This window comes from Carcharodon carcharias, chromosome 3 (assembly GCF_017639515.1).
Source record: "Carcharodon carcharias isolate sCarCar2 chromosome 3, sCarCar2.pri, whole genome shotgun sequence".
Lineage (NCBI taxonomy): Eukaryota > Metazoa > Chordata > Chondrichthyes > Lamniformes > Lamnidae > Carcharodon > Carcharodon carcharias.
Window position 1 is genome coordinate 223,930,414 of NC_054469.1, and position 14,979 is coordinate 223,945,392.

At 44.2% G+C, this 14,979-nt stretch overlaps 1 protein-coding gene across 7 annotated transcripts in view; it reads right to left on the minus strand.

Annotated features, from left to right (window-relative positions):
* Nucleotides 1-14,979, minus strand: part of pign (phosphatidylinositol glycan anchor biosynthesis, class N) — a 125,843-nt gene that overhangs the window by 107,751 nt on the left and 3,113 nt on the right. For 5 of the 7 annotated variants that reach the window (XR_005942665.1, XM_041184935.1, XM_041184938.1 and 2 more), the window contains 3 exons: nucleotides 5,650-5,910; nucleotides 4,413-4,534; nucleotides 3,282-3,380 (listed from right to left, as the gene is read on the minus strand). Coding sequence is in view for 6 of the 7 variants with exons in the window: in XM_041184935.1 (XP_041040869.1) it covers nucleotides 3,282-3,380; nucleotides 4,413-4,534; nucleotides 5,650-5,910 (482 nt within the window). In the remaining variant the exon portion in view is untranslated. Of the gene's footprint in view, nucleotides 1-3,281; nucleotides 3,381-4,412; nucleotides 4,535-5,649; nucleotides 5,911-14,492; nucleotides 14,631-14,979 lie in introns of those variants that run through there. The other 2 variants (XM_041184937.1, XM_041184940.1) reach the window with 2 other exon arrangements.

Genomic DNA, 14,979 nt, shown 5'->3' on the forward strand with positions numbered 1-14,979 from the left:
AGACTTGTGAGCAAAATTCATGCTCATGGAATAAAAGGAAGAATAGGCACTTGGATAAGAAATTGGCTGGGTGACAGGAAACAAAGAGTGGTGGTTAATGGATGTTTTTCAGATTGGAGGAAGGTTTGTAGTAGAGTTCCCCAGGGGTCAGGGTTGGGGCCCTTGCTCTTCCTGATATATTAATGACCTAGACTGTGGTGTTCAGGGCATGATTTCAAAATTGGCAGGTGATACAAAGATTGGAAACGTTGTCAACTGTGATGACGAATAGTCTTGAACTTCAAAGGGACATAGACATATTAGTGGATTGGGCAGATAAGGGGCAGATGAAGTTCAATGCAGAGAAGTGTAAGGTGATTGATTTTGGCAGGAATAATATGGAGAGACAGTATCAAATAAAGCGAGAAACTCTAAAGCAGGTGCAGGAACAGAGGGGACCTCGGTCTACATATGTACATAAGTCATTGAAGATGACAGGGCATGTTGAGAGAGCAGTTAATAAAGCATATAGTATCTTAGACTTCATTAACAGGGGCATTGAGTACAAGAGTAAGGAGGTCATGCTGAACTTCTCTAAGACACTAGTTGGGCCACATCTGGAGCACTGCATCCAGTTCTGGGCACCATACTTGAGGAAGGATGTGAAGACATTGGAGAGAGTACTGAGGCGATTCACAAGAATGATGTAGAACTGTAGCTATGAGGATAGATTAGAGAGGTTTTCTCCTTGGAGAAAATAAGGCTAAGAGGAGACTTGACAGAAGTGTTCATGGCCCTGAGAGTGTCGACAGGGTAAATAGTGAGAAACTGTTCCCACTCAAGGGAGAATGCTAGGAAGGGGATAAACCAACCATGGTTAACTAAGGAAGTTAAGGATAGGATCAAATTGAAAGAAAAAACACACAATGTGGCAAAGATTAGTGGTAAGCCAGAGGATTGGGAAAGTTTTAAAAGCCAACAAAAGATGACCAATTTAAAAACATAAAGGGGGAGAAAATAAACTTTGAGAGTAAACTAGCAAGTAATATATAAACGAACAGTAAGAGTTTCTTTAAATATATATAAAAAGGAAGAGAGAAGCCAAAGTGAACATAGACCCTTGAAAGAATAAGACTGGGGAAATAATAATGGGGAACCAGGAAATGGCTTGTGAGTTGATTAAATATTTTGCATCGGTCTTCATGGTAGAAGACACTAATAGCATTCCAAAAATACTAAACAATCAAGGGGCAAAACTGGGGTTGGAAGTAAATACAATAACTATCACTAGAGAAAAAGTACTAGGAAAACTAATGGGGCTAAAGGCCAATAAGTCTCCTGGATCTGATGGGTTGCATCCAAAGATATTAAAGGAAGTAGCTACAGAGATAGTGAATGCACTGGTCGTAATCTTCCAAGAATCCTTCGATTCTGGAAAAGTTCCAGAGGCTTAGAAAACTGCCAATGTAACACCCTTATTCAGAAGGGAGGGAGATGGAAAAACAAGTAACTATAGGCCAGTTAGATTAACATCTGTCATTGCGAAAATGTTAGAGTCTATTATAAAAGGTGTAATAGCAAAGCATTTGAAAATACATAATATAATCAAGCAGAGTCAGCATGGCTTCACAAAGGGAAAATCATGCCTGGCAAATTTATTAGAATTCTTTGAGGAGGTAACAAGCAGGATAGATAAAAAGGAACCAGTAGATGTAATATATTTGGATTTCCAAAAGGTGTTCGATAAGGTACTGCACATGAGGCTACTTAATAAGATGAGTCCAAGGTTTTGGGGATAGTATATTAGCATGGATAGAGGATTGGCTAACTAATAGAAGAGAGTTGGAACAAGGGGGACATTTTCAGAATGGCAATCTGTAACTAATGGAGTGCCACAGGGATCAGTGCTGGGGCCACAATTACTTACAATATATATTAATGACTTGAATGAGGAGAGTGAATTTTGCCAAGTTTGCGGATAACATAAAAATAGGTGAGAAGGCATGTGGTGAGGATGACACAGAGTCTACAGAGGAATATAGACAGGTTAAGCGAGTAGGCAAAAACTTAGCAGATGGAATATAATGTGGGAAAAAGTGAGGTTATGCACTATGGCAGGAAGAATAGAGGAGTTGAATATTATTTAAATAGAGAATGTGCTGCAGCTTTCTGCAGTCTGAGGGATTTGGGGGTTCTCATGCATGAATCACAAAAAGCTAACATACAAGTTCAGCAGGTAACAGGGAAGGCAAATGGAATGTTGGCCTTTATTTCAAAGGGAATGGAATATAAAAATAGGGACGTCTTGCTAAAACCATACAAAGCACTAGCTAGACCACACCTAGAACACTGTGAACAGTTTTGGTCTCCTCATCTACGGAAAGATATACTGGCATTGGAGGCAGTTCAGAGAAGGTTCTCTAAGTTGATCCTGGGAATGGAGGGATTTTCTTACAAGGAGCGGTTGAGTAGGTTGGGCCTGAGCTCATTGGAGTTTAGCCGAATGAGGGGTGGCCTTATTGAAACATATAAGATTCTTAGGGGACTTGACAGGATAGATGCCAAGAGGTTGTTTCCCCTTGTAGGAGAGTCTAGGACCAGATGGCATAGTCTCAGAGTGAGGGGTCACCCATTTAAAACAGAGATGAGGAGGAATTTCTACTCTCAGAGGTTGGTGATTCTGTGGAATTCTTTACTGCAGAGGGCTGTAGAGACTGGCCCGTTGAGTATATTCAAGGCTGACTTAGACAGATTTTTAATCAGTAAGGGAATCGAGGGTTATGGGGAAAAGGCAGGAAAGTGGAGTTGAGGATTATCAGATCAGCCATGATCTCATTGAATGGCAGTGCAGACTCGATGGGCTGAATGGCCTCCTTCTGCTCCTACATCTTATGGTCTTATGAGCATCAAGAGCTAGAGGGCACAGATTCAAAATAACTGACAAAAGGAGTAAAAATGATTTGAGGAAAAATGTTTCCCCAAGAGGGTGGTTGGAGTCTGGGACTAATTTCCTGAGAGGGTGGTGGAGGCAGGTTCAATCAAGGTATTCAAAAACAAATTGCATGGCTATCTGAAAAGGAAGAATATGCAAGGTTACCGGGATAAGGCAGGGGAGTGAGACTAGGCAGAACATTCCTCCAGAGGGCCAATGATGGGCTGAATGGCCTCCTTCTGCACTGCAAAGATTCTGTGATTCTGTGATTAAAACCTACGTCTTTGACAAAGCCTTTAAACAGAGGAATTCTTTTTTAAGGTATTGTTTTCACTGTTTATGTTGCAGCAGCAAGCCCTGTGTGCCTTACCTTTCGCAAACATTGGTAAGATGTCAGGACTTCCCCAGCACCAGGTGTATTTACTCTCGTTAAAAACAGAATCAAATTCCACTGGGTTTTCTTTCCAACCTGTAAGAATTATAAGATTAAAAGAAAGAAACTGCATCTAATTAATTACTAAATAAGGTACACCCCAACTTCTGAAACTCTGCCAACTTCTGCCATCACGGCAGTTGTTCCTCAGGGTGGTCAGGGTAGTGTCCTAGGCCCAACCATCTCCGGCTGCTTCATCAATGACCTTCTGTCCAACAGAAGGTCAGAAATGGGGATGTTCACTGATGATTGCACAGTCCCCAGTACCATTCGCAACTTCTCAGATACTGAAGTGGTCTGTGCCCGCACGCAGCGACTTGGACACCATTTGGGCTTGGGCTGCTAAGTGCATTAAAGTGCCAGGAAATAATCATATCCAACAAAAGAAAAATATAACCATATCCCCTTGATGGTCATTGCCATTACCAATGATGAATCCTCCACCATCAATATCAAAATTGCCTTGAACTTAGGAATTCAAGAGACTCAGACCAATTGTACAGAGGATTGAAATGAAGCTTAAAAACACATAGATGTGCAAATTACTGTTGCAATACTGGGGTAAGCTAGGCCATGGAACTAGTAACATATCGCATGTCGCAATGCTGAAGGTTTTAAATGGATGCAAAGTGAGGTTGTAACCAGGTAAGGGTAAAACATCCAGTTAATGTCGGTTAATATTGTTACAAAACAGCTCAAGGATTAATTAACTAAGCATTATAGAATATAGCATCCTTAAACCTGCAAGATGACAATGAGACATGTATGTAATTTAGTCACAACAATACTGGGTAGCAAATATTAATTTACACAGCCAGGTGCAGCGTAATCTATAATTCACTAACCAGCAAAAGAAGTCACAAATAATTCCCATATTATTAATAGATGCAAATGATAATTGCGCCATGGGGGAGGAGATTACTCTTTGTATACACTTTTTGCATTCATTAATTTTCTTTACATACATACTTTTGGTGTTCAACTGATCAATTTGGACCTTGTGGAAAAGATAACAATTATAACCTGCAAGCCAAATACAAATACATAAATTAATTAAATACTGCATACCTTTAGCAACAGCACTGACATCTTCATAAAACCCAGCAATCAGAGCCACATGACCAGGTCTGGATTCAGTAGGAACCCTTGTGTGAGACACACCCCAACTTCCACTGTGCTCCACCACATTCCTGCACGCACAAAAACAACTTACAAAATCAAGCGTGCAAGAAGAAAGCTATTCCAAATATGCAGGACATTGATAAAAGTATGAAACCATTCATTAAAAAAAATACTATGCAATTAATATTATAAAAACCAATTAAGTAAAATATGTTGTACTCAGAGAGTGTTTCTGGAGTCAAGTGAATATATCAATGAGGAGCATACCAAACTATTAAAGAACACCTTCGTAATCTCCCTCATCTTCCCCCACCTATCTGGCAAAGCCAGATTGGCCAGAGCCATTTGCAATCCATTCCACATGGTGCACATCCATTACGTGGAAAACTCACCAAAACCCTTCATCAGGTGCCTGATCTAGCTGCTGGGGTGAGCTTAGAAGATCATGTCAAGATAAGCAATTAATTTTTCAAATTTCACCACCAAACTGGTCACTTGCCTTGTTTGCTGTTTGTGAGGCCTTTGTGCATGTAAACTAAACATCACATTTACCAACAAAGCAATAGCTTCTTTAAGTGCAAATTTCAATTTGTGGATAACTCTGCAACTATTTCCATTTGAAACAAATTGAATTTACTATCTTCACAGGCAACAGAAAAAGGAGAGTTTGTCAGTACCAATCTGTGCTACATTTGAACTCACTGCACTATTCAGTCCCCAAATAACATTGTCCTGTGTTTGTTTTTGATATTTATATTTCTACAGGGCGGCTCAATTCAGTATGTGGGGTTGGAGCTGGAGCAATAAAACTGGAATTTATTGGATAATCTGTGATATGCTTTCTCACACTGAAATTGATGTCTACATGGTTGATCGTTTCTTCCAGAAGCTTATGGTTCAATCATCAGAAAAAAATGTATTATGTATCTATAAAAAGATAAATTCAGCTAAGTTGATCGCTTTTTTAAAAAAAAGAAATCATTAATTTCTCCTCTTTTCTGAAACATGAGTTCCACTTTCTCACCACTTTCTGGGTACAAAAAGTTTCTACTGAATTCTTATTGGATTTACAAGTGACTATCTTATATTTACTCTTCTCCAAAAATGGAAACACCTTCTCGATGTCTACACCATAAAAAACTTCCGTAATCCTGAAGACATTTTTTTTTTAAGTGCTTCATACCGGAGAAATGGCGAACGTGTTTGTCCATTCTCATCTAGCTCAAAAAAGATGTCTGCTCGCAAACCATCAGCAACAAAGAGGACAAGACGCTTTGCTGGTGGTGGCAGTGGTGTTCGATGGGGAGTCGTTCCATGTACCAGGGGAGAGGTGAAATAGATGTCGAAAATGGAGGCAAAGAAGATGAGATGCACAAGCAAGCCAATCAGGAAGAATGCCAGCATGCTCACTGACATAAACCCGATCACTTCATTCCAAGACAGACTGAAAATCAAACAGAAGCATGGAAATATTTTGAGCAGTTCACTTGCAGTGGGTATATTTCTGACAGAACTGAATCTTTTTCACTAGCAACCTTAAGTTAGCACTGTTTTATAATAATTACATATTAAATTGTCCATTTTAACATGCACAGGCATTCATAAGCCTCTCAGTTCTTGTGAGCCTTTGTGATGTTATCGTTCTTCACAGCATTACAATTTTGGAGAAAATGTTTTCAGTAAGAAATATCTAATGGAAAATAAAAGTTATTAGAAATAATTTTCAAAAAATGGTTAACAGGCCTGAAATTTGTCATTTATTTTTACATCACTGAAAAATCATTTCTCCGCCCATTTCTGATATTTAAAGTCAAAAAGAACCAAATAATAAGTAAAATGTAAAATAACACGATGGGCAGAATCATCCCAGATCTGCACTAAGTGCCGTAGTTGGTCGGTTTTCACACCATATCATCCCAAACCCGCCACGTTATTTATGCACTCCCAGGAAACACGCCATTTCCATGGCGGGCGGCACACCGGGTGCCATAATTATAGTCCAGCTGTGTACAGTCATCTCAATGCTTCCAGCCCACAAATGCTGCAGGGAAGATGTCCAAGAAAGGCAAATAAGACTGCAGTCATCAGGTTCAGAAACACGTCACTGGAATGCTTTTTGAATGCTGTGGAGCTCCGTCGGGATGTCTTCCACTCCAGCTCTGACCGCAGAATGGGCAGCAACGTCACCAACCAGGTTTGGTAGGCAGTGGCAGAGGTGGTGAACGCCAACGCCCTTCAAAAGAGGACAGTCATCCAGTGCCGCAAGAGGATGAATGATCTTCTCCATTCCACCAGGGTAAATCACTCTTCTCATCACTCTCAACTCACTCGCTCAGAAAACCCATCACACATCCACAGGGCCCTCACTCACTGCCGGTTCAAGGGACATCACCATTCACTCTCTCATACTCACTGTCATTGTCCTCATCTCCACCATGAGACCACTCATCACCCACACAGACATATTTATCATCTGGTCTGGCAGGCATCCTGCTTACACTTTCTCCATCTCTACTGATGAAGAACAAGCTGGCGCACAACAACAGGGAGAGTTTGCAGACCGGTGGAGGAATGTCTGAAACCAAGGTCCTCAAGGACTTTGAAAACCGAGCCATCCAGCTGGCTGGCGATGAGCTGGACCGATCCTGTCCTGATGGTGAGGCCGGCAATGCTCTACCAATTGAGGATCCAGCAGTGCAACATCCATCAGACAACCTTGCTGTGAGTGATGTGTCCTGTTTCACAGGCCACTGCCATGCACTACTTGTCTCTCCTTGCTTCTACAGGCATATCTGGGAAATAGCAAACAGAGTCCATGACCCAAGGCCTCCAAACAAGCCCCGAAGAAACCTCCAAAGTGGAATCAGGAGGCACCCTCCTTGAAGTCCCATCACAGTGCGCACCCACACCCTCCACCAGTGTAGAGCCACACACCTCAGTGGGACTTTGCTTTAGAATAGCTTCAGGGTCACAATCTGGTGAGCACATCGCACTGTCTGATCCACAGCAGGTGGCAGCAGGGACTTCCCTGGTGCCTGGCACTCGATGACTGCTGGAGGCCAGAACGTTGCTGAATCCGAGTCAGATGACGAGCCTCTGGACTCGGTCACGTCACAGTTGCTGGAGCTGCTGGCAAGCTCAGAACATCAGAAAGGGGTGTCTGCTGCACTCCTCAGCTTGCAAGACACGATGGAGGAGTCCATCTGCCTTCACTCTGAGGTGATATCACCGGCATGCCAATGCACCAAAGGTCAACACTGGTAGGATGGCGGCCGCTGTGGAGACCTTGGTCCAGAACATTGGTCTTGCACTACTGCGCGGGCTCAACTTCATCACTGATGCCACAGTTGGCACGCAACAGTTTGTAAGCAAGAGGGGTGAGATCGAGCTGCCTGGCACTCTAGCTACCCCTTCTCCTCAAGAAGTCAGCAATGGATCCCTCAGGCACGCACAGCGAGTAGAATCAGCAGGTGCACACCCCGGCATCGCCCCAGTGCACATGCCAGCGCCATCCATCCAGGTGACTCCGGGAGTATCCGGCCCATCCAAATCTCCTCTTCCTGTGACCTCAGCAGCTCCAGCTCCACAGGCCAAGGAGAGTGCTACTGCCACACAGCAGGACCCCAAAAGCCGGGGCCCTCCAATCTCACCCAGAGAACGCCCACCAAGGTCATCACAGACAGGGCGTTGCAGTCAGCAGGCTGCCTCCACCTCTGCTGTGGATGTCCGGGGAGCACCAAGACAAAACGGCAGGGTTAGGGAAGTTAGGAAGAATTAGTTGCACATCCTGGGTATGGGTGTTAATCACTCACACGTACTGTTTACTATTGTCAATAAACTCCCAAGTATGAATCCCTAACCTATGGCTCCTTGTTCCAAGAGCAAAGTTCTTGTCATTCAGACATGAAACCTTTCTGCACAAGGTAAAGGCAGGTGTCTCAGTCCAGGGCCTCTATCCTGTGCTTTGTGCAGCCTTCAGAACAAAGTGAAGGTCCAGCCTCTCACTCCCTGGACACATTACTGATGCCTGCACCTCGATGGTGCTTGCATTGCTGTCGGAATGTTGTGGGCAGGTGCCACAGAGTTCCGTCATTCTCTCTCTGTGATCTCAGCACCTTTAAGGTGGGGCTGGCCCCCATCTCTTCAGCATCTGTGACTCTGTGTTCCTGAAGGGGGTCAGGTGCTGAAGGCGGGCATGGTATCAGATGATTCTAAAGTTTCATGGCTGCATCTCTATGATATGACCATGATCACAGAGCACAAGCGAGCTGTTCTCGGCCAGGCAGGAGTCAGGCGTTCTCAGAGGCTATGTGAAGATCTATGGAGTGTCCTCACTACATATCGTCATCATCCTCCTGCAACTGAGCAACTATTAGGGCCTGCCCTGCGTCTCCATGACAGGAGCATTCCCACAGAGGGTATTCATGCTGTCATAAGCCAGACTGGACCAAACATTCACAGGTGTAATGTGAGGATCTATGGGTTCTCCTCACTGCATGTCGTCATCATCCTCCACAAACCTAGCAGCTATGAGGGGCTCCTGAGCACGCCTGTCTCGTCTAGCCAGTGGGACAGTCTCATCCCCTTCATCGTCGCCTTCGAGGACCTCCTCACCTTCATCCCCGTTGGCATCCTCCATATCGGAGGAGACCTCTAGCTCCTCCATCTCCTCCTCAGGTAGCTCGTCTCCCCGTTGCAGCACCGGATTGTAAAGGGCGCAGCAGACAATGACAATGCGTGACATCCTCTGCGGACTGTATGCAGGGCTCCACCAGATCGCTCCAAACAGCAGAACTTCATTTTCAGCATCCCGATGGTCTGCCGCTTTGCCCATTGTACTGTATGCTGTGTTCTCAGCTCAGGCATTCTCCTAATCTGCACTGCAAGGCTGCACTGTTAGTTTGAACCAGGATGTCAACATTGCAAGGGGTTGTGAGTGCCTCCACCAGTGACTGTTCCAAGGCCAGCTTTAGCAAGGATATTGTACAACGTGTGCAGTCGTCCAAGTGTCTGCAGTTTGCTAAAGCGCTCATGACTTTGCAGTCTGTGCCAGGATGGTGAAAAGCTCTGGTGCGCTTGGTGGTATTTTGATAGCTCTGTGTTACTTCAGTGAGCAGATAAGCTAGAGACCCGACTGCATGCATGTCAATGCGACTGCATCTGAACTGTCTCAGTTGCAGAGGAATGGTCAGTAAGGTTTCACTAATGCGTGGCTGCTTCCTTCACCCACCCTGCCCCCAACCCCGAATACTTGTGCACTTATATTCAATGTCAAGGCTGTCCTTGCCCTCAAGTTACCTCAGAGGCAAGGCTGCTCTTCCTCCACCTGCCCCCACAAGTCACCTCAACTGCAAGAGAGCCTTTGCCCCTCCCCTGCCACAAGTTGCCTCAATAGCAGGGCTGCCCTTGACGCCCCACTCCCCAACACTCCTCAAGCTTGAAGTCCAACAGCTGACCCTGCCGAGTGCTACACCACATTATTGCTGTGCACTGACCTCCGAGTTCCCCTCAAAGTGCAGCCCGCCAAGTGCATGCCTTTTATGTGCTGTTGTGAAACACATCAGCATACTATCCTGCTAACATGGCCAGACGGTCCAACTGAGGGGGAGACAATTCCGGCAGGCTGGCCTGATAATGATACGCAGGTGTGTTACAATGAGGTTCCCGACATCCGATGGCGGGAAATGTGGCCTGCCTTCGGCAAGCTAAGCGGACAATCATGAAATGGTTTCACGCCGTCGTGAAACTGATCGCGCCATATTATCTGCTCACTCCAGCGAACACGCTCAATGCTGGTGGGCACGGAAAATGTCTGTCTTTATCTTCCCTCTCTTGTGCATAATTGTTTGATCCACTATGGTTCCATTGACACGCATAACTGAAATTGTCGTGCGTTGTGTGCAATCCTACAATGAGTTATCAGTCGACACAAATCAAGTCCTCAGGCTGCCTCTTGAATAATCAAGATGGAATCTTCTATCACCTGGTATTTCCATGGGCCAAGGTAGCAGAGTCAACTGTAGGACTACCAGAACTGCTGTCCCAGTTTAAATCACCTAACTCAAAACAGAAATTAAACATGGGGCTCTGGTAGGTATAGATCATTGGAGCACAGTGTTGAGTGCAGTTACTCATTGAACAATGAGAGAAATATATTGACTTCTTCAAATACTGCCAACCAAAGGTGGACATTCCACTGAAGACTCTCAGCATAACAGAATAAGTGTTTCAATCCCCACCTTCGGTCCTAAGTATGCAATGACGATTTATTTACAGAGATACACGTTATAAACATGCATCTCCTAACACAACAACAGCTTCAGTCTGTTCCTATTTATAGCAGCACAAGTGAATCCCCAGTTAATGTGCAACACCTAGAATAAATACAATTAATACTAAGTTCTGGAATTCCCTCCCTAAGCTTTTCCACCTCTCTACCTCGCTTTCCTCCTTTAAGTCACTTCTTAAACCTACCTTTGTGAACAAGCTTTTTTTGTTATCTGCCCCAATATCTCTTTATGTGGCTTGGTGACATATTTGTTTATAGTACCTCTGTGAAGCACCTTGCAATGCTTTTTTACATTAATTGCACATTACAAATGAAAATTGTTGTTGCTGGCCTAAAAGAATTTGCATTTATCTAGCACCTTTCAGGACCTCAGGACATCCCAAAGTGTTTCATAACAGACAAACTACTTTTTGAAGCTAACTCAATGTTCCAGTGTAAGATAAGTAAAATATACTTCAGATTTAAAAGCAACACTTCAACATAAAGTCATATTTGCATCCCTTTGATGGGATGATGGATGGAACTTTAAAAAGGCAACACAGGTGTGCTTTAACCTGAACACTTGCCAAAGATAAGCTTGTACATTCCCACTAAAATAGTTGCGGAAAGTATCTAGACAGCACAATATGTAACAAAGGGAAACAGACAAAACATTGCTAGAATTTAGATTGAGACACATGCCAGTACATTACCTATACACATTAATGGATGACTGACTGTGCTGGTCACAGTTAGTCAGAATATATGGAAGTACGAAAGATGAGGAAAGCTGGGAATTTGGTAACACTAATGATAGCGATTTTGAGGTTTGGGCATTACTGAGATAGATGAAATTTTGTGGTTTGGTATTGTGAAAATGCTAGCATAGCTACATAATTAAATCTTTGGATAAACAAAGCCTATTGCAATTCACCTTATAAAGAAAAGGAAGGACAAATATTGTGATTACAGCATAGAAACTGGTTCATGCCGGTATTTGTGCTTCACGTGGGTCTCCTACCACCTTACCAGCATAATTTCCATTGCTTGCTCCCTCATGCATATCCAGCTTCCACTTAACTGTATCTATACTATTCACTTCACCTTCTCTCCGTGGTAGCAAGTTTCACATTCTCACCACTATTGTTAAAAGAGCTGTCTCCTGAATCCCTGTGCAGAATGGAAAAAAGGAGGCTATGTAGGCCCTCGAGCCTGTTCTACCCATTCATTGAGTTCATGGCTGATCTGTGACCTAACTCCATATGCCCACCTTTACCTCATATCCCTCTGTACATTGGATTAACTAAAATCTATCAATCTCAGATTAAAATTAACAATTGATCTAGCATCAATTGTCATTTGCAGAAGAGAATTCCAAATTTGTGCTACCCTTCATATGATGAAGTGTTTTCCTGGTTTTGCTCCCTTTAGTTCTGGCTCTAATTTTCAGACTTTGCCCCTTAGTCCTGGACTCCCCAACCAATGGAAATAGTTTATCTCTATGTACCCAATCTGTTCACCTTAATATATTGCAAACTTCCATTAAGCATCCCTGAACCTTTTAAATTCCAGGAAATAAGACCTTAGCTTGAGTAATCTCCAGCGAATTTATTAGTGACTATTCATTTATTTGGTCTCTCCAACAAGTGAAAACATCTTGCCCACATCTACCTATCTCAAAATCCATTCTAACTTTAGAAACCTCTCTTCATGTCACCTCTCAGCCTTCTCTTTCCTGGAGAAAACAGCACCACCTTGTTCAGCCTTTCCTGATAGTTTAACTTAAAGCTATTGCAGACTTTACCCACCTGGTTCACTAATGGCCTGCAGGGCAGGAAATCTGCCATCCTAACCTGGTCTGGACTACATGCGACTCCAGACCCACAGCAATGTGGTTGACTCTTAACTGCCCTCTGAAATAGCCTAGCAAGCCGCTCAGTTCAAGGGCAATTAGGGATGGGCAACAAATACTGGCCTTGCCAGCAATGCCTACATCCCATGAAAGAATTAATAAAACAAAAAAGACTTGAAGGCTGTTTTGAATTGCCTGAAGCAAGTATGGTGCTGTAACTATCAAAGTTCAACTCAATTAAGTGAAAAATACACTGAAAATAGTTAGGCTGTGCAACTTTTGCTCAACAGAAACTTAGTAAATCTAGCAGCAGAGGTGGCAGCGCACTTGTATAGTCAGGAGGCAGTTGCCCTCAGAGTCCTCAACATCAACTCCAGGCCACATGAAGCCTCAGGCCAACAGGTCAAACATGGGCAAAGAAACCTCCTGCTGATTATCAGGTACTGACCTCGCTCAGCTGATGAATCAGTGGTCCTCCATGTTGAACATCACTTGGAGAAAACACTGAGGGTGGCAAGGGCACAGAATGTACTCTGGGTGGGGGACTTCAATGTCCATCACTGAGATTTGGCTCGGTATTGCCACTACTGACCGAGCTGGCCGAGTCCTAAAGGACATAGCTGCTAGACTGGGTGTGCGGCGGGTGGTGAGGGAACCAACAAGAGAGATAAACATTATTGACCTCATCTTCACCAACCTGCCTGCTGCAGATACATCTGTCCATGACAGTGTCAGGAGTGACCACTGCACAGTCGTTGTAGAGACAAAGTCCCGCCTTCACATTGAGAATACCCTCCATCGTGTTGTGTGGCACTGCCACTGTGCTAAATGGGATAGATTTCGAACAGATCTAGCAACTCAAGACTGGGCATCCATGAGGCGCTGTGGGCCATCAGCAGCAGCAGAATTGTACTCAACCATAACCTCCTGGCACAGCATATCCCCCATTCTGCCATTAACATCAAGCCAGGGGATCAGCCCTGGTTCAATGAGAGTGCAGGAGGGCATGTCAGGAGCAGCACCAGACATACCTAAAGTTGGAGGTATCAACCTGATGAAGCCATAACACAGGACTACTTGCATGCCAAATAGCATAAGCAGCAAGCAATGGACAGAGCTAAGCAGTTCCACAACCAATGGATTAGATTTAAGCTCTGCAGTCCTGCCACATCCAGTCGTGAATGGTGGTGGGCAATTAAACAACTCACTGGAGGAGGAGGCTCCAAAAATATCCCCATCCTCAATGATGGGGGAGCCCAGCACATCAGTGCAAAAGATAAGGCTGAAGAATTTGCTACAATCTCCAGCCAGAAGTGCCGAGTGGATGATCCATCTCGGCCTCCTCTAGAGGTCCCCAGCATCATAGATGCCAGTCTTCAGCAAATTTAATTCACTTAACGGCGATATCAAGGAATGGCTGAAGTCACTGGGTACTGCAAAGGCTATGGGCCCTGACAATATTCCGGCAATAGTACTGAAGATTTGTGCTCCAGAACTTGCCACGCCCCTAGCCAAGCTGTTCCAGTACATTTACAACACTCGCATCTACCCGGCTCTGTGGAAAATTACCCAAGTATGTACTGTACACAAAAAGCAGGACAAATCCAAACCAGTTAATTACCGCCCCATCAGTCTACTCTCGATCATCAGTAAAGTAACGGAAGGGGTCATCAACAGTGCTTTTATGCAGTACTTGCTTAGCAATAACCTGCTCACTGACGCCCAGCTCCTGACCTTGTTACAGCCTTGGTTCAAACATGGACAAAAGAGCTGAACTCCCGAGGTGAGGTGAGTGACTGCCCTTGACATCAATGCAGCATTTGAATGAGTGTGGCATCAAGGAGCCCTAGAAAAACTGAAGTCAATGGGATTCAGGAGGAAAACTGTCCACTGGTTAAAGTCATACCTAACATCAGGGAAGATGGATGTGGCTGTTGGAGGTCAGTCATCTCAGCTCCAAAACATCACCGCAGGAGTTCCTCAGGGCAGTATCCTCAGCACAACCATCTTCAGCTGCTTCATCAATGACCTTCCTTCCATCATATGGTCAAAAGTGCGGATGTTCGCTGATGATTGCACAATGTTCAGCATCATTAGCGACTCCTCAGATACATGTCCATGTCCAAATGCAGCAAGAGCTGGATAATCTAACCGTCGCCCCTTGACATTCAATGGCATTACCATCACTGAATACCCCACTATCAACATCCTGGGGGTTACCATTGACCAGAGACTGAACTGGACAAGCCATATAAATACTGTGGCTACAAGAGCAGGTCAGAGGCTAAGAATCCTGCAATGAGTAAATCACCTCCTGACTCCCCAAAGCCTGTCCATCATCTACAAGGCACAAGTCAGGAGTGTGATAGAATATTTCCCACTTGCCTGGATGA